Source organism: Falco biarmicus, chromosome 1 (assembly GCF_023638135.1).
Source record: "Falco biarmicus isolate bFalBia1 chromosome 1, bFalBia1.pri, whole genome shotgun sequence".
Lineage (NCBI taxonomy): Eukaryota > Metazoa > Chordata > Aves > Falconiformes > Falconidae > Falco > Falco biarmicus.
Window position 1 is genome coordinate 51,920,669 of NC_079288.1, and position 22,724 is coordinate 51,943,392.

Sequence of the window (22,724 nt, forward strand, 5' to 3'; positions counted from 1 at the left end):
AGTTCCCAAATCCTGCAAGTCACTCAAAATACAAGCCATAAACAGTAGACATTTTCTTTGCTGTTCATTTGTTTAACGTAACACAAATCATCCTGCATTCAATACCACTGACACTGCATCTGACCCCCAGTTCAGGGAGACACTCATAGTTCATTTTTTCTTCTGGAAAAGGCTGTAAATAAACAAACCTGTTTGGCCAACTGATCCTTCTTCACCAAGCCAGTGGCTGCAGCAATGTTCCCTGCTCCTTCCACCGTCTTCTGGGCCACCGCTGTCACTCCTGTCACCACAGCTCCCCCAACATTAGACACTTGCTCTTTGGTCTTCTCAGCCACTGAGGAAAAGCAGAAGATGGAAAAACACTTTAGGGCTCCGGGACCTGTAAGTTTTTCAGAAAATCGTATCTATCACTGAGAGCCCAACATCATGAAGAGCAGTAAGGCCATTATCCTTTATGCACCCCAAGCGGATCTTAAAGAAATGAGACTATCCATCTGGTAACACTGCAGCAGCAGAAGTAAAAATAAACCTTATCTGCAGCTCAATTTCTTTCATGTGAAAGATGTTTGACATTTTCATTCATGTCTAGCTGTACTTTAGGGAAGAACAGTCATTACCTAAGGGCCATTATTACACCCAACTTACTGTGTAATGTATAACAATTGCACTCAATATATCCCAGTTTGGAAATGCATTCCAATTAATCCACCAAACACCTGCTGCACATTACAGGGCATGGAAGACAAGATTTGTTTACATTAGACTCAAAAGCCACTGATTATTCCTTTATTTTTATTTTTTTAAATATACTTGATTAAAAAGCAGAGCTACTGTGGCTCAGCCAGATAATCTCAAATACAACCTTTTATCTGATTGAGATTTTTGCCCCACTGCTGATGCATCCATCTATAACATACTAATCTAAAAAAAAACGGTGAATGCCAAAGCAAACTGGATTAACAGCTAACTTCCAAGCTCCAGGGAAAAAACAACTCATTTAGCCCACATATATATCAGCGGTTGCCATTCTGCCTTTCAGAATATCACTGGGTTCTTTCTGCTCATCCATCCCCAAGGGCTCTTCCTGACAGCAGCTTGCACTGTAGTGCAACCACTCTACGAAAAGAGATGGGAGGGATGACTTCATCCCTAAAAGTTACACAGCCAGATTTTCAGAAAAAAAACCCCACCTTTACTCAACTAAACAAGGGACTCCTCTTCAAAACCATCCAGATCATATTTTGTAATTCTAACTAATGCTACGCTGTCCTCCAGCCCAAATGCAGTCAGATCCATCAAATGTATTCATAGCTCTGCACCCTTTACGAGCATGGGATGGATTCTGCTTGGCAGATAGGCCACCCTTTCAGAGACACAAAGAGAGGACTTTCTATGGATAAATTAAATTTCTTTAATTCCTTACATAAAGAGTATCAGCTGTCCATATCACAGGGCACACCGCATACATTGTTATGATTGACATTAAATAACAACAATTAGGAAAAAGCTAGAAAGGTAAACAATGTGCCTAGTACATGATTTTTATTAAAAACCCAAATAATAAACACCTGCTGACTGAAAATGGAGGCAGATCATTTAACACTCATTCTAACTAACTTAAGGTGAAAAGTTAGCAACCAGCTGAGTATTACCTTTGTTATGACCAAACCCAGGAGCTTTCACTATAGAGCAGGACAAAGGACTACCATTATCTGAAACTAGAAACAATAAAGTCTGTTCCAAATACCTTCCAACCTACACATGCTCATAAGACACAAATTCACAAGAAATTTCATTGTATCCATCCAGTACTCTATTGCCATACTTTTTCGAGAAAAAAAAAAAAAAGTGGGTTTTGCTGAAAAGCAAATGTTGCCATCAGGGAAGGTTTGACATAATGCTAGCAAGTGCAGAAAGACATCTAGTAAGATGCCCCACTTGATTATTACCAGCTAAAGACTACAAAAAGCTCTGGGTTCTACAGATAAAATTTATATACTAAGTTTTTCATTAGTGCTTACAAACACATAACTTAAAGTGTGCATCCTAGTAACATGTTATATCTTCCAAATAATGTTAAGATCTGATTGTGCATGCAGTCCTTCAGAAACAGAGTAATACTATGAGACAGAAACTTGTTAACACTTTCATATTATTCAGAATGGCAAGAAGAAATCTCAAGCAGAACTATGTAAAAAGATTATCATCTTCCAAAAATACATTTTAAGATGATATTCTCTAAGAAATTAAAAGAATTGAAGAAAAACAGATAAGTCTTTCCCGTAAGTTTCAGTATTGCTTTTTTATTTTTCTTCTGTCTTATTCCTGTTCTGGGAGAGTAGGAAAAAAGAAAACAAAACCAAGATAAAATATATCTATATATATATAAATCAGTGTTCTTTTCATACATATTTTCTTCTGGTTTGTTTTTTTTTTTTTGTATGGAAGTGACATAAACTGTTTTGAAAACTCCCTTTTCCAAAACACATTGAACAGCAGAACATTTAAAAGAGACAAATTCAGCAGGCTTAATGCTGGAAAAGGATCACATGCTCAGCTGCTCTTCAGCAGAGTCCCCCCTTCTGATAAAAGGATAAAGCATGGCTGCACTATGTTCATTGTTAATAGTCATAATTAGTTTCATTATCTCAAGTTCTTAACAAGCTGCATGTCAAAAGAAAAATATCAAGACATAAAAGTAAAATTGAGTGCACTGTGGATGCTGCAATATAAACCCTCTAATTCCCAATACCATTATTAAACCTACATTTCTCAGACTACGTTGTCATGGCAAGTATGACCACCTACCAAGAGCGACTAGCCAGTGGCTGCTGTTCCCACAATTAAAGTGTTTTGGGAAGGTTCTGTCTGAAGTCTGTTTTCTCCTCCCACAAACACATTAATCTAGGAAAGGCATGCAAACAAAACAAAAGAAGCAATGAATCAGGCCACTAACCTGTCTAGTAGCACAACAACAAGATACCTGATAAATATACTGCTTTTGTTACTACTTTTAAGATTGCTGCTTGGTTTGGTCATGGTTTAACCCCAACCAGCAACTAAGCACCACTCTGCCATGCACTCACTCCCCCTCTCAGCAGGGTGGGGGGGAAGAGAACTGGAAGGGTGAAAGTGAGAAAAGTTGTGGTTTGAGTTAAGAACAGTTTAATAATTGAAATAGTAACAATCACAAATTATCATGGAAAGGAAAATAACAAAGAAAGATTAAAAAAACCCAGAAAAGACAAGTGATGCAAAAAGAGTTGGTCACCACCAACCAACTGATGCCCAGGCAGTCTCTGAGCAGCAGCCCCCCCAGCCAACCTCCTGCCTAGTTTTATTTCTGAATAATAGGACAGCATCATATGGTCAGGGACATCCCTTTGGTCACTTGGGGTCAGCTGTCCCAGCTGTGTCCCCTCCTGAATTCTTGTGCCCCCCCAGCCTGCTCGCTGGTGGGGTGGCTGAGTGGCAGAAAAGACCTTGGCTCTGTGCAGGTGCTGCTCAGCAATGACTGAAACATCCTCGTGTTATCAACACTGTTTCCAGCACAAATCCAAAACACAGCACCATCCTAGCTACCGCAAAGAAAATTAACTCTGCCCCAGCCAAAACCAGCACATGACATAGCATAAGCAAGCTGATGCAGGAGGTACCATGAAAGCTCTCTCATACACTGCTTCAGAAATCAGAGCCATGAAAATAAATCCAGAAAAGTCTACACAGCACAGATTCCCAAAAGCACTCATATTAGCAAGAGAAAGACAGTCTTCTTTCATGTCTCTTAAGGAATACCTAAATACCAAAGTCCCTATTACCAGAGTGACTGTGTAAATAAACTCCAGCCTAGTGACCCTTCAGCTCTGAAACCCCAGGGAGAGGAGAATTAAAAACAAAACAGGTTTCCAGTCTCATGTATTTTATCACTTACACTAAGCAGGGAAACAAAACCAGTTAAAAATGCAGGGAGTTGATACAGACGAGTCAAATCAATCTGAATACCAGGCTGTTTAATGATCTTAAGCCATTAAGTCTTTGTAAAGTTGATGCCTACTTTGCATAATGGTGCTGAGAAACAGAGTAAACAAGCCTCTGCACGGTTCTGCTGTGCTGTGGCCAGATTACATCTATCCATCCATGCAGAGACTGTCCACTCCAGTAAAAGGTCCTGGGATGGTGTACAATGACCCTGCCAAGGCTAACTTTGAAATTGAAGTTCGAACACTGATGACAGCACTGTGCAAAAATTACTATCATTAAAGCTTTCTTTTCCCTACTTATTATAGGCAACTGGGTAACAGGATATCAATGTGAAACCTCTGGAGCAATTCATAATGAGAACTAGTTACTTTCAATTTCAAAAAGCAATAGATGAAAACGGCAGGATTTCTCTGAATTAATAAAATTACTCTTACTGCGCTAAATATACCTTTGAACATGAATTTCAGACAATAAGGCTGTCTTCGGTACTTAAAAGAATTAATTTACAAAGAAGCCATAAATACATTGGGGTTTCCTTAATTCATACAATTTACCGTAAGATACCTAACAGAGTTAAAACAAACACAACAGGAATACCAATTACTAAGAACATTAAGAACAAGAATGATCAGATAAAAGAATTAAGCAAAACACTTGACTGTCTCATAACTGTGGACATTGTGTCTTGACTCAGCTTCAGGAAATGGACACATAGCTGATGTATCAAGGGCTTTTTGGCCCTCATCTTTTGTACAAACCAGTGCTTTACTTTGATTTTCAGGACATGGAGTGTAAATATTTCATTTCTGATACTGGACATTTCTGGACACTTATCCCTAGGAGATAAGCAAGATGGATGAATTATGCATTTACAGTCAAAGGCCAGTAGACATGTTAATTAGGGAGGCAAGTCAGATATGCAGCTAACACCCCATCCAATCAATAAGCAGAACTGCTTCATCTTCAGAAGTTCTGAGAAAGGGTGATCTGACAAGTAACAGGCTCACCATATTCCTGTGAATCACAACCGGGTATCCTCATTTTACAGTGTCTCAGTGTTACTAAACTTGGTACAATCAGGTCACATTTTATTTAAAGCAAGAAATATCTCAGTCTAGTATTCCTCTGTTTGAAAACAAACTGACCAAAAAGCCTATTTAGTTGTTCAGCACTTGAGCGTGTGTCAGCTCCCAGTCCCTTCACCAGCAAAGGGTTTTGAACAACAAACTACTCAAAAACAGCAAAGCTAGCAAGACCTTGGAGCTCAGACAGGAAAGAAAGGACTGACTGCACTACTGTGAACACACACTCACTTTGATCTGTGACTCTAGCTTGCATTTGACTGCCTCCAACCTCTTGAATAATTTTTATTCACATAAAGTGTACTATTTCACCTGAGGTTTCACATGACATTAACTCCCTGGCGCATCGTAAGATCACCAGAACTGGCGAACTCCTAGTCCTGTGGAAAGAGACAAGTAGGTCTTTACAAGTGCCCTGAAAGGCAGTCTTCTCACATCAACTTTAAAAGCATTGATTTAAATGGATTGGATTTCTAAGACAACTTCACTAGCATTTCTCAGTGTCTTCATATTATGTCTTACAGCATCACTAGAGTGCACCCACATCTGGCTTTACCTGCCTTCTCTGCTTGCCAGAACCACTCTTCACAGAGTAAATTTTTTTAAAGTTTTTTATTTGTAAAATATATGCCCAAGCAATTCCTCTGTCTTACACTACCAAACCCATGATGTTTCATTTTAGAAACCATGCTCTCTGGATTTTGTATTGTCTTCTCTTCTCACTGCCACATTTCAACATGTATGTCCTCTATTCATTTTTCCATTTTCATTCAACAGTCAAACGCCTCTCAAACAGTTTACTAGAGCAGAAGGAAGCAAACTGTGGCACAGAACCCATTATTCCCAAGCTTTGGGTGTTCCACTTTCTGTCACCCACTTCCTAAAGTAGGTGAGCAGTCACCACTGTTTTGCCTAAAATTTGCAGTAACATGTCTGCATTTTCTATTCACAGGCCCAGCACGTAACGTGCTCTCCTTATGTTCGGCTTTACAGCCTGTTTTGCATCTTCCAGAACAAAATTTATCATCTTTCCAAACCTGTCAAAAATTATTTTCATCTACTTAAATTTCCTGTCTTCACTACACATAGTGCAATCAGATAAAGATGGATACTTGCAGCATTCAAGGTCAGTTGTTTCTCAGGACAACAAAAAGAAGTTCCCCACTAAGATAGCCTCCTACAGAGTCCCAGTGCTTCAGCAAGTTTCACATGTGCGAACGCCATTGACTTTTATTCTATCACAGCTCAGCTTGGTGAACATCACCTCTATTAACTTGCTTGCTAGTGCTGTCAGTTGCCATTCCCACCTCTGTATGATCTGTATCATCCCATGTGTGACGTTATTAGATAAATGTGCCTCAAACCTCATTCTACTGCAATCCTCTACTGGTTACAGTAATGATCCCTCCGAATATTTCTCTTAATTGAGGTCTAACAAGCTGGGATTTCAAACCTCCTAACAACAGCCTGCACTTTCAGCCTGAGGCTAAACTCTGAGGGACTATCATAGATGTTCCGTTCAGTTTTGTTACTAAAAATACTCTTGACTGATTCCTCCACCATTTATTTGGGTTGCGATATTACGTACTGCCATTTGGTGTACCTACACTTGTTTATCCTTTGCATTGGCTTACATGAACACAGGTGAATGATACAAAAGCTATACACAGAACAGAAAGAAGAAATCCTTTTCTACTCCCATACTTGTTTGTTTTCTAATTTCTTAGGGGAAAAACCACCTTAAATTTCTTCACCAGACATTTTCTTCGCATCCCTAGAAATCCCATATTCTGCAGCAGAAAATTACGTGTTCTGTTCAATACACTATGGTCCACTGAGGCTTTCCTGCACTCTGTGGAGACCAAAAAGACCTCCATTCATTTTGCCATTTACTACAAATTACTGGCTACTGGTTTCAGTTCATACCTAAAGATGATCCCTGAAAATCTATTTAAAAATGCAAATTTACACTTTTTCAGTGTAGAAATGCTAATGTGAATATACATACCCAGCCAGCATTAACTTCAAAGTCTGAAAGTGCTGTTGCTACTGAAAGATTAGGCAGTTACAAAAAACATTTCAAAACTCTCACAACTGCAACAAATTCAAATCAGTTTATCGAAACTGAGATCATCTGCTTTCCTACAAGCCATTTCCCTTCTATCCTCCCACCCAAGCAACTCCAGTGGGACATGCTGATGAGTCACAAGAGTCCTTCAGGAACGGTGGTGGCGATGGGGCACACCCACACCACACTAGCAGCATGAGTCCGGGCACAGCAAGCACACCTTACCCGAAAACCACACTGTGTGTTGTTGGAAACAAGTGTCAGGCTGGAATCAAGACCCACTAAGAGCACAGGTGGTGCTTGGATATTAAGTTCAGGTGGAATTCCCTGCAGCCACAGATGTACCGGTTTAAAGTCCTCTCCATCAGTGCTGTCAGCTTATGAGCAAAGACTCATTTTCCTCATCAGGACAGGTGGATGCCATCAGGCCCTGGAGTATCTTGTGTTTCAAGGACTCCTCCACGATTATAAAAACCAAGGTTCTGGCAGAGACACTGGCCCTGGAGCCAGGGATTGATGTCTGGGGCATGCCTGTTTCTTCCAAACCCTCTCCCCATCACTGGGAAGATTGAGGAAGACACTACCTGTGCTCCCGGGCCTTTCAGCGGGCCTCCCAGGGCCATGAAATTGCTTTCTTCTACCTTTGGCTTCTGGTTGCAACATCATCTGTGCCTGTAGGAAAGGTTGGGGGTAGGTGGGTAACAGCTTGAAGACTGTCCTATGGGCACCAGCTGCCCGGTGCCATCCCCGATGGGCCCCAGAGGCAGCCAGCTCCCTGAAGAGTGGAGGCACAGATGGTGCCTCTCTCCTGCTTGGGAGGGGTCACCAGCTGCAACTCGCCAGCTGTTGCTTCTCAGCACCGGTCTTAACGTGGGCCTTGCTGAGAGCTTGGCTGCCGTGCCCTTGCCGAGGGCCTTACACAGGTCCCTCCTCTTCTGTCTAACCCTGCGTTCTGCCCTACCCAGGCCCTCATACCAGGTGGCTGAGAGGGTTCCAGAAGGTTCCTCGTGCAGCCCCCTGCGGCGGCCTGCTGCCACAGCACACACCCTGGGCCTGCCGGGCTGGCGTGTGCGCACCGCCCCGGGACCCACCGGCGGAGGCCGGGCGCCGCGCACCGCCCCGGGGGCCGAGCCCCCTTCAGGCTCCGCGGTGCCCCCGCCTGCCCCCTCACAGGGCCGCCCCGCCCGCAGCTGCGAATCTCCCGCGCGGCCGGGGGCGGGCTCCGCCCCTTGCCGGCTCGTCCAATCAGCGGGCGCCGACCCAGCCGCGCGGGGAGCGCCCCCTGCCGAGCCGCTTTCCCCCCCCCCCCCCCCCCGCCCCCGGCGCGGCACCCGCAGCAGGCCGGCCCGCACCGCCGTGGCGCCGCCGCCAGCCCCGCCGCAGCCAGCCCGCAACCGGGGCAGCGACCGCACGGCTGGGCTGCGGCACCCACGGCGGGGGCGGGACCCGCTGCGCACCCCCCGCTCCGCCGCCGGGACGCGCTGCTGGCCTCGCCCTTCCAACCCGCAAAGGCCTGGCTGCGGTTCCCCCTTGCAGGCGACTCCCGCAGCCCCCGCCGCACGGGGAAGGCTCCTCCTGCAGCGCTTCCCCTTCCCCCGTTCCCTGCAGCCATTTCTGCCTCTGCCACTGCACCGGGCCGCTCCGGCTGCCAGCCCGGCGCCGGCAGACGAAGCCCCCCGACAGGTGCCCAACCCCCGCCTCACTTCGCCTGCCGCATCCCTCTTCTCCAGATCCCGCTTTTCTGCCTGCTCAGATCGCAAGGAGACAAACCCGGGCACCCAAGCCAGGCTTGCAGTTTCTGTAAGTCGAAGTTATTCACAGCAAAGAAAAAAAGAAAAAAAAAGGAGGAAAAAAGGGGAAAACGGAGGAAAAAAAGGAGGAAAAAGGAAGAAAAAGAAAAAAGGAAAAAAAAGAAAACAGAAAAAAGTAAGAAAAAGAAAACAGAAAAAAAGGGGAAAAAAGAAAACAAAAAAGAAAAGGGGGAAAAAGTAAAAAGAAAAAGGGAAAAAGAAAAAAAAAAGGACAGACCTAATTTTTTTTTACGCCAATTAGTTTATAACTTTCCAGCACATAATATTTCATCTTTGGCAATGAACAAACAAGAGAAAGACCCCTGATTTATCTACTTCTACAAAAGCAAGTTATTTCTTTCTGGTTAGGGCATTAGTCTCTTGCCTCATACTAGTACTGCTTGACTTTGATTCACAACATCCCTTAAAAACCCCTTCTCCCACGGAAACAACTGTATTAAATTTACATCTTTGATTGTAGAACAGTGTATCATTTTGACAAAACGCACACTGCTTTCTGCCTCTTGATTGTTCTGTGTTTTTCTTTCATAAATTGGAGTGCTCTCAAAAAAACACACAGAATTTTTAACAGCTAAATGGTTGGTTCATCAAACAAAGGCAAGGAGTTGAAATTAAGAGACAATTGTCTTACCCGTTGTGACACCATGAACAACGCCTTCCTTGGTCCTGGAACCTAAACAAAGAACAATATCAGGTTGAAAAATACATCTTCTTAAGTACTGGTAAAGACTAGATAGATGATGAAGAGGGATGAACACATAGATTACACAGTTGCATACAGAATTTTCTAAGACTATTAAAATTAAAGAGAAATTCAATCTAAGGGAATAGGCAGAATTATCAATAAAGAGCAACTGCATGAGTGTATACTGACTGTGGAAAGGTGACTAATACTGGGAACGCTTCTGCAGTTTATTGTTTGCATGTACTGACTTCCATGCCATTTTCTTAATAGCAGTGTTAATTAAGCCTCTCACTTTGCAAACTCACATGGATAACTCTGCACAGAAACCACGTTAATGTTAACATCCTATGGAGGCTCACACATGCATTTGCAGAACATCAGAGCCAAAAATTCCAGAAGATCCTTAAAATTTCACCTTACAACTCTCCTCCAGATCTCAGTTTGCAGGGGTTAACAACCGTTACTGAACCACAGAAAGGCCCAGAGGTTAAAATCATGGGGAGCTGGTAGTGCTAGCTAGATATAGACAAAAATTAATCTGAATGGGAAACATTAAACAGTGGATAGGTGTCAAATGTGAAAATGCCACCAGCGTCAAACCCAAGGTCTGCTGCATCCAGTGTCCTCCTTGTCACTGGCATGTACGACAGCTAATGATTCTGCAGACAGCAACCTAAACCCAGTACTAGACTGAGATGTAACGCAAGACCTGTACAAGCAGTGTGACTGCCACCCTGAAGACCAGACTGGTTTCTGGCACACCTCTGTAAGGATACCATGACTTTTTACCACACTGCATGAAAGGGAACAACCTCTCACGTCTTCAATGGGAAGAGAAACAAATTAGCACATAGTGCTACTGAAAACGTAACTCCATGTCATTGTCCCTACCAGAGCTCTGCTTGCCCTTGTCAGGTTTAATAATTTGGCTGCATTCCAGGGATTAGTATCCATTTGTGGACTATGATGCTGAACAATGTGCAATTAAGCATTACAGAGACAGAGTTTATGGCTCCTAGTTTATCATCTTACCCTGGTCTGCTACAGATAGGATGACTTTGTTACCTACATAGAAGTTATCTTATTTCTAATGCAATTTTTTGTCTGTATGTCATTCAGTACTCGAGACATTATCATTTATACTTCTCATTTTACAGTGTCAAGCTAAAATTATATAGATATTGTAAGAGTAAAGTCATATACAAACTGATATAAGCAGAAATATATTAGAAGAAAGCAACTTTGATCACAACTGTTTACAATAATACAATTAAATACTGAAATGCAATGCAAGTTCATTGATCAATATGCCTGACTTGCTACTAGTGCCCATTTATGGAATTTAAGCCATGTATTTATGGCACTATCAGATGGATTACAACATTGAACTGTTATCCATGAGCAAGACCAGCATAATAATCCATGGCAAATAAGAAAAAAAAAAAAAGCCACATAAAGTAAAACATGTTCTTTTAACTAGCTAATGAAGAGGTTAAACAGCTGAGAAGTTGTCTTCCCCCTCTATTCTGATTTTCACTTTTAAAAAAGCTTGTTTTCTCTCACTGAAGATATTTACCATTGAAAGAATTGTCCATTTTATTAAATCCAAGATGTTCATGTCTAAGGACTTGTTTCAGGACTTCGGTTCTCAATCTTGCGGCACCATGTGAGCTGAAGCCGCAAAGCACTTTGACCACATACTGGAATCCAAGCAGATGATGGTTCTACTGACTTCTAGAAAAAGACTAAACACCACTTCAGGCTTACAGCATGTCCATCAGAATACTTACTGTTAAGCATACACTTTAAAATGCATTGTTAGGCCTGGCCAACATCTCATTCATCTTGTTGAAGTTATTGCCTGCAAGACAAGCTATTAAACACATGGAAACCTGTGAAAAGCAAATACTCAGTTCCCTAGGGCTGGCAAGAGATGAATGATACAGGAGAACTCCCTGAGGACTTCTGCAACCGTATATCCCGAGGGACATAAGCAACTTGATTCTTACTTCACTTACCCTGAAGCAACACTGCTATAGCCACAACTAATACAGAAATGCTAGTCTCTGCTAGTGGAAGACAGGCTTTTCTGTAACGAAATCTCAGCTCGCAGACCTGTGCGGAACAGAGATATGCATAGCCAAATCCATTACCTGGCAAACAACCAGCTAAGCCATGGTCCAGACCTTACAGCATACGTTAGAGCTCAATACTATTTGCCCCATCACTGCACACTCACATGGCAGTAGCTGCTTTTGCAGTCACAGCTACAATGCAACCTAGAAGTATTTTAGGATCTGCCAGAAGCAGGACTATAAATAACAACAGTTGAATGCAGTAGGATGGCTTCTGGCTGGCAGCGAAGGAAAGCTGGTTGTCCACATTGTTTCTAATAGAAACTCGCTGCCTTTCATTCTCATGATCCCAAAACATCAATACTCTTGCTCATTTGTACCCTGCGTAACAAAGGGAACAGTGGAATCAGAGTAGGGATAATATAAAGACCGAGAAACCTAACACTGACCGACACTACTTAGGTGATGCAGAAGCAATAGTAGTACATGGTAACACTACTCTTCCTGGTTAAAGACAGGGAGACATAAACCCAAATTAGGGGAAGGGGAAATCATTGTCTAAGGAAAACACTTGCTCCCAGGCACTAAACCCCATTATTCCATCAGAGGGACCTTGAGTCCCTTGACTACTCCACTGGCTTTTCTACTACCAAAGGAAAATAAGAAACCTTATGAAAAGAGAGTGCAGCAGAGGAAATTTGGATGGTCTTGCCAAATAGGTCATGATTGCACTCTTCTACTCCAAGGCCATGTGCCAGCTAAGCACAGGGAGTAGTAAACAACTCATCCCTAGCCATCCTGCTCCTAATAAACTATTCCTATGCTCTGCTACGGTGCAACACGTCAGAAATTATCAGACCGGAAACTTCTGTTCCTGAGCACTGAACATGCACTCAAGAGGCAATTGAGCAAAAACTTCAGCTCCCTGGCAGCACACAAAAAGCTCAGAGGAGCGCCTGAGCACTAATAAGAGCATGCAAGACCATCCTTCTTACTCTTGGTTCCTGGTTTCAAAGCGACGGGGGGCACGTATGGCCACTCATTTCCTCACTGCTTCACACCAACAGCTCTTGAAGGATACATAAAGACCTAGTCTTAAATTTACATCATGCACAATGCAGCCCAGGGCTGCTAAGCCTCAGTCCTCCCTTCTAATGAATGATCAGACCTTTGTTGGACATCAAGAAAGGTCCTGATGCTCTGCTTGTATGAGTCAAGACTGAGCCACTGATTTCAGCTGGCCAATGCTGAAATACATCAGCAGAGTAATTTAGGTGGACACCCCCCCCCCCCCAAGTATACACACTATAGACTGTACTGAACAGTATCTTGGGTATTAAAAAGCAGGACAAAGACAGTGGACTGAGGGAAGAAAGGACAGTTAGTTAATCCTCCAATATGTCACTGTCCCTCAGAACCCTTTCAGTTTCCCCCATGCCAAAGGGAACTGAGAGAGAGAGGAACAAACAAGATGTTATAACAACCACATTTCATCCCAAGCAGCAGCTTTTGTTAATAGAATTTTTACCAGATAGAATTATGTTACAACCTTCCACATAATAGCTAAGAGCAGCCTGGACAGAAAGGTCTGGATGTTTTCTATATTTACTTAATTCCACTGATTTCAGTGGGAGACCATATCATCTAGGAGATTTGGACCAAAAACTTTGCATCTTATTAATTCTGCAGCAGCAGTGGAAGGCTGAATGTTATGGAGCTGACTGCTGAAACTGAAAACGATTAACACATCCTTCTCAGCCCAGTGTTGTGAGGTTCTTTTTTCCAGGATGTCAGGCAGCTTTCACAGCTTAATCTGGCCGTGAAACTTGGATCTGAAAACCCAGCTAGAAAGATAGGAAGGAAGAAACCTTCAGGATCACTAAGGCAGTGTGCTGCTCCTCTTTTGCATTGCAACCGTTACCAGCCTGCAGAACGGAGAGATATCACACCAGCCTTTGCTAACACTGCCCAGAAGAGCCACCCCTGCTGCAGGCTTGGGAAGCAGACAGAGAAATACCCAGCTCCCCGTTTCCCCCTTACCCAACCTGATCCTGTTGAAACTTCAGCTGGGGAAACTGTGGCTCCCTACAAGCAGGTACCGGCAGGGACACGGGAGCTGCCAGAGGTCCTGGAGACAGCTTCCAACCAAAGGCTTTTTCACCTGCACAACTGAAACTACGCATACAGCTCTTCCCTCCTGAAAAGCAGGCATCTGCTGTGGGAAGGATCCTTCACCATTACTACAGTCACGCATGGGTCCCCAGCATGGCTCAGGGCTCCACCATCCTTACTATTTTATTCTTGAATTAAATAGCAAGCCTGCCCTCCAAAGTTCAACCTCAGCAAAAGTGTCTTCAGTCTGAAGACAATTGGAAATAGTTGCCTTTGGGAGCAGAACAAGGTTCAAATATTATTACGGTCTGGAGAACAGGTCAGACACAAAGGTTAATTTGACACACAATGCAGGTTTCTAATACAAAGAAATCAATGGCCTCAGAAGTATGGTCAGGAACTACAAGAAAGTAAAATTAAAAAAAAAAAAAGAAGGTCCTACCCCTTAAAAATAATTCCAATATCAAGCACAATGTACAGTGAAAGAACATCTATTTTGCTATACTGAAAATGAGCAGACACTCATTTAAAAATAGATTTCTCTCACAATTAGTTTTCAAAATAACTGCCATCTCTGTTGGCAAGAGCACCGAGCTTTGCTATGGCTTAGCAGGAGAACAGCGTATTCCAAGTAAGTGGTCTAAACTATATGGAGCAGAAATAATTTGTTACAGACAGGCACTAGCCTGCAACGGCAGAGGGAATCCTGAAAAGACACTGGAATTGCACAGACCTCGGTGCTCCCATTTTAAAGAAATGCCTCGGGGTTTCAACTCTGTTTATGATACCTGTGCACATCGTCCTAGGTACACACAGCATCCATTACAGAACTGACCTGCTACAAAATCAATCAGCAACAACGAAAGGACCTGTAGGTCCTTTTCCCCTCCATTCATTTATAGACTAACTTTATCAGATGAGTAAAAGAAATAGATCCGTATTTTTTTTTTTTTTTTAAAACGACCACTTCTTCATGTGGCTTGGCAGATTATTTTGCATTGAATTTTTCACGGCAGCATTTGCAAGATAGCCCATTAAAACCCAATACTTGCTAAGCAAATATGATGATCACGCAGTCAAGTACTGATCTGGGATTTGAAAATAATTTTATCCCTGGCTCCACACAAGACTCTTGTATGGCCTAGATAAGTCACTTAACACCTGCTTTGCTATCTTGGGGTCTACCTGCCCTACCTCATTAACTGTAGTGGCTCTTCCTTGAGAACTCATGGAAAATATCTGCTATGGATATGCAATAGCAAGTACAGAACATGAAGTTAATTTCAAAAGATGAGGAGATGACACTGCCATACAAAACGGTACTGTCGATGTGCCAAGCCATTAGCACAGCCTATGCTCGGTTCCTGAACTGATCTCTCAAGTTTCTTCTCTTAAAATCCCACCTAAACCCCACATGTTCTAAGGCATGCTGTAAAGCTATCTTCCACTTCAGCTTCTATATATTGTTTTTTACTGTATTTTTACTGTTCCATCTACCCCTTCAGACTTTAACCCAGCAAACTTCTTGAATAGAGTGCCAGTTAGTGACCTGCACTCTAAGGCACCTCCTATGACACGGTCTAGTTCTGTATGGTGTGACAAATGTGGCTCCACAGAGCAGTAACACATGGCCAGCACAACACAGTAACATAAGAGCCAACATCTGGTTTCAAAGAACCGAAGCTCAGGAGAGCACAACTCTCCTCTTGTTTGTTTTGCAAGGGTCTCCTGTGAGTCATGACATTTGGGTTTTCCTGCTGAAGAACAGGTCTGCTGAGGATCCAGCTGCGAATGTCATGGTACAGTGACCCACAGCATGATCTCTGCTGCCCACCTACCCACATAGAGGACACCCTCTTTCGTCTTCCCTGCTGCCTCTGCCACACCCTGCTTGGTTTTTTCTGCTGCTGCTACGACTCCCTCCTTTGCCTTGGAGAGTCCTTTCATGAACACATCCATGGCTGAAGAATTTCTTCACACAGCTCTAGAGGAAAAAAAAGAGACAGGACACTTTCAGTAAGTAGGGTGTTTTTTCAGCTTTTTTTCCCAGAAAGGGAAGAAAATTTTATTCAAATCAAATGGGATCAAAATTACTTTAAAATTATATTATTTATACCCCCATATTATGTAGCATCTCTACTAGCAACATGTAATCACCCCTCTGTATGTGAGGTTGCACTCCATATTTCAGACAGAAAAACCAGTTAAATAACTAGAAAAAAAAGGTGTACAATTCCGTGACTCGCCTTTACAGTTTCTCACATGCTGCCATACATAGTAAGTTAAACACCACTGCCAGAGCAGTTCCCTTGATCCAAGCCAAACATGGGGACCCCATTCCCACAGGATCTGGCAGAGGCTTCTGGTCACGTAGGTCTGGTTGGAAGAGTCATTGATAAAAGTCCCTTCCTTGCCTCCCAAGGCATCATTTCCTTCAAAGGGCAGCTCCATTCGTGAGCTGATGGCAGGATTTAGTCCTGTGATTTGATACTCCACCTCTCATCCAGAAGAAAAAGCCGACTTAAAGAAACACTAACAACTACTAAAAAAAAAAAAACAAAACCAACAAAAAAATACAAATCCCCAAACCCTCCTAAATCACAACTGCTCACTTGTTATAAGAAACTGCCATTACAACCCAGAGGGACAGGAGCAAACAGAAAGCACTGCTTTTCCAGTAGTCAAGCATTTTGCGCACAGTCCACATCACTTCTGGAAACTGAGTTTTCCCGAATGGGTTCTTTGCATTTATCAGCACTGAGAAAAGATTTTACTAAAAAGCAAAAGCAAGAACGCAGGCTTGTAAAAGCAACACGCTAAAGCTACCGGGTGAGTTCTGTGGCAGCTACACAACCCAGCGCTACCCTGAAACTACTAAAATAGTAATTAAACCCAAGAAGTCAGCGTCACTTCAGTAAACCCGTTATTGATAGCCCTTTCTCTTCACCCACACAGAGCTGCTGCCTGTGATTTTCTTTGCGCTGCCGGAGGCTGGGTAGGAGGGATGGCTGTCTAGGAAGGCATCTGGGCTGCTGCTTTCTACTGACACTGAATATTTTCATGGCAGCATTTGCAAGACAGTCCACTAAAGCCCAATACTTGCAGCACCCGTGCCCCTGCCCCACTGCCCACCGCCCCAGCCCCACTGCCCACCGCCCCTCACCGCCGGGCTGCGGCGGGGGCGCCTTACACACACGGGGGCGGGGGGTGGCAGCCCCCTGCCCGCGGCACCCCCCCGGCTCCTCCACCGAGGGGGTCCCCATCCCTGGGTGGGGGGCAGCGCCGCTGGGGGTACCTGGGGACCGCAGGCGGGGGGGCTATATATCGGATGTATATCAAATAGCATACAGGCACCTGCAGAGGGAGGGAGAGCGCAGGGCGTCGTGGCCATATATATATGTATATATATATATTTATATATACATCCATTGGGAGAGAGAGGCACCTACCGAGGAGGGCTGGGCGACGCCACCGTAGGGGCACCCCCGGGCGCCGGCGGACCCGCCGTCGCGGCGCCCGGCTTCCCCTTCCCTCCCTCCCCGTGCCCACAACAGGTCGTTCAACGGGATATACATACATATAAATGTATATATATAAATATTTCAGGTATTCTATATCTATATATATAAATCTACGTGCATATATACAGACATACTCACAGCCGCTGAGGCTCCACAGGCACGGAGAGCCCAGCCCTCGGCAGCGCGGACGCGGAGCGGAGCCGCCCCCCCCGCCGCGCCGCCACCGCCCCCTCCCCGAGCCCGGAGCGCCCCGGGGGCCCCGCCGCCGCCCCCTCCCCGAGCCCGGAGCGCCCCGCGGGGCCCCGCCGCCGCCCCGCAGCGGAGCGAGCGGCCCCCGCGGCCGCGCCACTTACCGCCGGGCTCCTCCGCCACCGGCGACCGACCCGCTCCGAGCAGGCGTGGGGCGGGGGGACACGGGCGGACGGAGGGGGACGCGCGGAGGGGCCGAGGGGAGCTGCCCCTTCTCAGCACATCCCCGAGGCGGGGGGGAGCGGCCGGGTCCGCTGGCACCACCCCCGACGGCAGCCCCGCAGGCGGCGAGTGTGCGGGAGGGGCGCGGGGCGGGGGGAGCGAGGCTGCGCCGCGAGGGGGGGGAGGGGCGGGGGGAGCGGGAAGGGTCCCCGCCCCCCGCTGGGCGCTGCGCCCCCCGCCCGGCCTCCTGCGCCCCCCACCCCTGCGGCGGGGCCGGGGTGGGCTGGGAGCGCTGGTGCCACCGACGCGGACCGAGGGGACAGGGCGGCTCGGCGCCCCCGCGACCCCCCGCGCCCACCGCTCCCTCGACAGGCTGGGGCACCGCAGCTCCGGAGGGCGGGGAAGCTGCTGGTGGTGGCTGCAGAACACCCCTGTTTTCGCTTCACCAAAGCCTTACAAAATCTCCCCGAGCATCTCATCGCTTTTTTTTTTTTTTTTTTCTTTTTTCCCCACCTCCAAATTTTCAGCCCTAAGTGGCTGGAGTTCAGCGTGGCTGTTCTCACAAGATTCACGATGCCAGCTCGGTTTTAAGCACGGGAGGTGATGCTCTGGCGGCTCAGTCTTAAGCCTACTGTACACACACACATTTTCAGCCCAAACCAGAAAGACTATGAGAAGCCCTGCCTTGCTCCTGCCAAGTTTGCCCGAACCTGACACCTCTACTAGCATCTTCCACTGTACACTCCATGGCCACTGCTACCCAAGTCTTCATCATAGGAGTCACTTTTTCCCCAGAAAGGGAAAGCTATCCAACTTCTCTATTTTGGTTGCAGAATTTAGGCACGGAAAGCCAAGACCAGTAGGAGACAAGGCATTAGAACAGATGGACTTTCAGCTTCAGTACATCAGTTCATGTGCTATATAAAATCCTGCAAGACCTACAGAAACCGTTTGGTTTTTAAGGCACTCCAAAAGGAGAAACAGAATATAGTGTAGATGAGATACAAGCCTCTGAGCTGCAACGGGCATCTTTCATCCGCCATCCTGCGCAGACAGCTCATGCATCCCTCATTTTGTTTGCATTCTGAACACGTAGTGCAAAGTCTTCCTCTTGTCAGGTTTCCTCATAAGCCTTAATATTTCTATACTGTTTGGTAAACTTTCTTTTGGTTCATTCCACTACTAGTTTTAATCAACCAAGTATTATACAATGTATTTTCTTTCTGAGAGAATGTGTGGACTGGGAATACAAATCATTTCCTCACAATCCTGCTCTCAAGAAAAGCCTTAATAAAAAAGAGATAAATAAAAAAGAAAAAATAAAAAAGGGATGGGGGCCCTGGGAATTAAATTACGTTAAGGTACCTCATCTCATTCATCCTGTGCAGCACGTTCATACTCAATAAAGCAAGAACTAAATGTGGCGTTTCTATTTCCTCCCAATTTGAGGGAGGAGGAAAATAGATACAGTTTCAGACAACAAGGTAAAGTGAATCAAAATCATATACTTTCTACGTATTGTTGACTGGCCCAGCAATGTATATACCATAGTATATAAACCGGGTCCTTGAAAGCCACTCCTTCAGTCATTCTCTACCACCCAGGCCAGTAAAGCTAGACCCCAAATTAGAATGAAAGTAAATATTGTACTCCTTATATAAGTATTATTTTCTGGATTTAAAGAAGCCTTTTGTTTCTGTAGCATGCAAGCAACCGTGAGCATGAAATGTTGCTTTGTATCATGTTGATATAAGTCTGGATAGACTCATTTAATTACGTTAGCAATAACAGAGAACCTAGTGTGATGAATACCCTTGTATATTTACGACTCGGTTTCTGAAACTACAAAGAAAAGCTCCAATATCTGCAACTCCTAGCTTTTGCAAGGGTTCTCTTTTTTGCCTTGTGTTTGTCAAAGGCAGGCATTATGTTCTGCTGTTAAACAAAGTAACAGCTTGTCAGTTAATAAAATCATGCTGCTAGAAATAGAGGGGTAAAGGCAAGAGGCATCAGTTACCACAGCAGAAATAAAGCTTAAGATTTCAGCTGTAGTATTTAAAATAGGCAGCTTTTAAATTCTAAATCAGGGGGTAAAGAGGCACAGAAGGAAAAAAAATAGAGTATGAACGTTGACGCAAGAAATTCTTCATTCTGAAGATGGAAGAGACTCAAGTAGAAAACAATTAAATATGGTGGGGAATTAGTACTGCATCTCCAAGGTGATTCCCATTTAAACCACACTGTGTACAACAGCTGGGTGGATTTTTTTAGATTGTCTCCTCAGTACTTTTAGTATCACAGTAAGTTCTCCCCTGAAGCCTTTCCTGTCTGAAGAAAGGATAGTAGCAAGCAGATTGCCCACTGATTGCATTTAAAACAAATCTTTATTTAACGACACTGTTTACTTTGCATGTGCATCTACAGCAAAAATCAATCAAGTAGTAATAAAAAGTCCTTCAATCTATCTTGCATTGCAGACTAACTTACTGGTTTAGTTGCTAGTGATCAAGTAAACCTACTTTATTGCTGTGAAAAGAACAATTATTGACAATTGAACAGTACTGCAGAGTAAAACTGATCAGAATTTACTGTCTTCAGGTTACAAAATTCAAATGTGAAACTTTTCATGTGGAAACACTGGAGAGGTGTTCTCCTAAATTGAAAGCTTTCCCCTGTTTCTTCAAAAAGTGACTCAGACTGGCTCCCTCCGTTAGCACAGAACTGACACGTGATGTTACCCAGAAGAAAGGTACCTTCGAAAACTTGAAAAGCCACAGTATGAAAAGAAGCTGTCTTAGGGCAGGCTGTTCATAGGTAACATGGATTATTCCACTGCAGGATCTTTCACCGATTGCAGATAATCTGAAAATAGTCTTAATTTGCTAAGTCCATTAACTGTGTCAAACAGTGCAATTTTTGTGCAAATATTTTTCAGTCTTCGGATGTCTTACAGAACAGATTATGATGTGCGTCGCTTTGGAGGCAACGGGGAGTTCAGACCATTTTTGTAGACTCTTGCATCACGTTTGCATTTCTATTCCCACTCGGGTCCCTCTGTGGGTCATTGCTGTCATCACTGGCCATGCTCTAACTACCTGTGTGCATAAGCAATTTCTAAGAACTCAAAAGCATGCTTAATTTCAAAAAAAGGTGAGTGTGACCTCTCATTTGCTTACAAGTAAGTCTGAGGTTTAGCATGTTGTTATCTTAACACTTAGCATGCTTCCAAGTTGTAATGTACCTGTTGTAATGTAACACTTACAGAGCATGTATATGCCTCACTTGCATGGTGTTTCTAGTGATGTGTACTCAACTGAAAATTAAACACGTACTAAAGCCTTCATACAATCAAGTTGCAAGTTATCATTTCAGAGTTTGTTTTCCAGTGGCAGCTATTAATTTAAAATTCATATCCATTATTATGCAGCAGTTGCCATTTCCAATTCATTCTTATTGCAAAGATTTCTGCTCATGAGCTGTTTTGATAGATACAACTGGGTGCTGACTAGGGCCTGGGTCACTGGATGTCCACTGTTGTGCCACACAACCATTGATAGGAGACACAAATAGACCTGAAGGAGGTTTTTTTGAAATTCAGAACAACATTGCTGGTGTCTTTGTGCACAGAGTCCTTTATCTCAGACCAAAACCAGAGCACGGACAGAATGCTTCACCGAGATAGACCCCCACGACCAGGCCTAGCTCCAGCCTTTATTCTTGTTGCTTCTCCTTTGCTTCTGATCTACCTGCTCCTCTCTGGCACCACGTTCTTTCTCAGAAATCTCATTTCTCTGCAGTCCCAGGCCTTGTGTTTGACACAGATGGATCAGACAACCGGTCTAGTCCTTCCTGCTCTTGGCTCAGGTGCACACAGCACGGCACGTACCATTTCATGTCTGCAAACTACAGGCCAAGCTATGTTAAGCTTCAGGCCAGAACACATCCAGTGCAGGTGGATGCATCAGAGATCTAACCAAGAAAAAGGTGCATGGCTGGAGACCAATGAAAAAAGAGGACTTCTTCCCGAAGTCTTAGCATTTGAACAAATTAGGCTGGAATTGGAAGTATATCTGAAAGAAATCCACATGTATATCTCAAGTGAGGTTGCTAAACCTCAAATTCCTTCTTCCAAATATGAACAATGTAAACATTTTCAAAAGAAAACTTAACCAGAATCTTTCAGCATAGGTAAAAATGTGTGTATATATATGTGTGTGTTTATGTGGAAAAGAGTATTTAGAATATATACACGTGTGAAAAATGTTCTAATTGAGACAGACATATGTGCCAAAATACCAGATTGGAGGTATGTACACACGCACACGCACGCGTGCGCGCACACACATGCACACACACACACGCGTATGTATACATGTATTTGAAGAAGGTGATGTCTGTCTTTGACCTGGCAAATATCAGCCCAACTACACTAACCTTGACGTAACTCTGAACAACAGAAAGAAGGGTCTCACAGCTTTGTACCATCTCTGTTGCAGGCAAAACCTGCCAGACCTTCACCTCCTTTACTTGCAGGCGAAGCTGAAGTTACAGAGGCATCACATCTTCCACAGGCAATGGTAACATTTTATAAATTAATTAATCTGTCTGGGCTAGAAAGTGCTGAAGGGCAAAGCAGCTCTGTCTGTTGCACCTGGGACCTTAAGCGAAGCTGTACGCTGAAAGCAACAGCTTAAGTGCTAAGGAGGCCATCTGGCAGTAAGTTTCTACTCAGAGACACCCAGAACATCAGATGAGGCTGACCTAAGGGTGCCTGGCAAAATCAGGGTTGATTGTTCTTTAAGATGATTCCCGTTACATAGCACCAATGGGTTGATTGTAATGGAAAGAAAGAATTATCTTCCTCATGATGTGATGCAGCATGTTAGCAGTATCTCGTATAACCGAAAATGCTAATGCTAGGGGAGTGGGAACCGTCATGCAGCGTGAGGTCTGATGGCTGTCTTGTCCCAAATCCTGT

General features: G+C 44.2%; 1 protein-coding gene across 2 annotated transcripts in view; it reads right to left on the reverse strand.

Moving 5' to 3' along the window:
• SNCA (synuclein alpha) overlaps positions 1 to 17,889 on the reverse strand; it is a 71,106-nt gene extending 53,217 nt beyond the window's left edge. The window contains exons 1-4 of one of the 2 annotated variants that reach the window (XM_056326713.1): positions 17,689 to 17,889; positions 15,653 to 15,798; positions 9,574 to 9,615; positions 189 to 334 (exon numbers count right to left, since the gene is read on the reverse strand). In XM_056326713.1, the coding sequence (XP_056182688.1) occupies positions 189 to 334; positions 9,574 to 9,615; positions 15,653 to 15,773 (309 nt within the window). In that variant the 5' untranslated portion in view covers positions 15,774 to 15,798; positions 17,689 to 17,889. Of the gene's footprint in view, positions 1 to 188; positions 335 to 9,573; positions 9,616 to 15,652; positions 15,799 to 17,473; positions 17,585 to 17,688 lie in introns of those variants that run through there. The other variant, XM_056326714.1, reaches the window with a different exon arrangement.
• Positions 17,890 to 22,724: the final 4,835 nt, after the last annotated feature.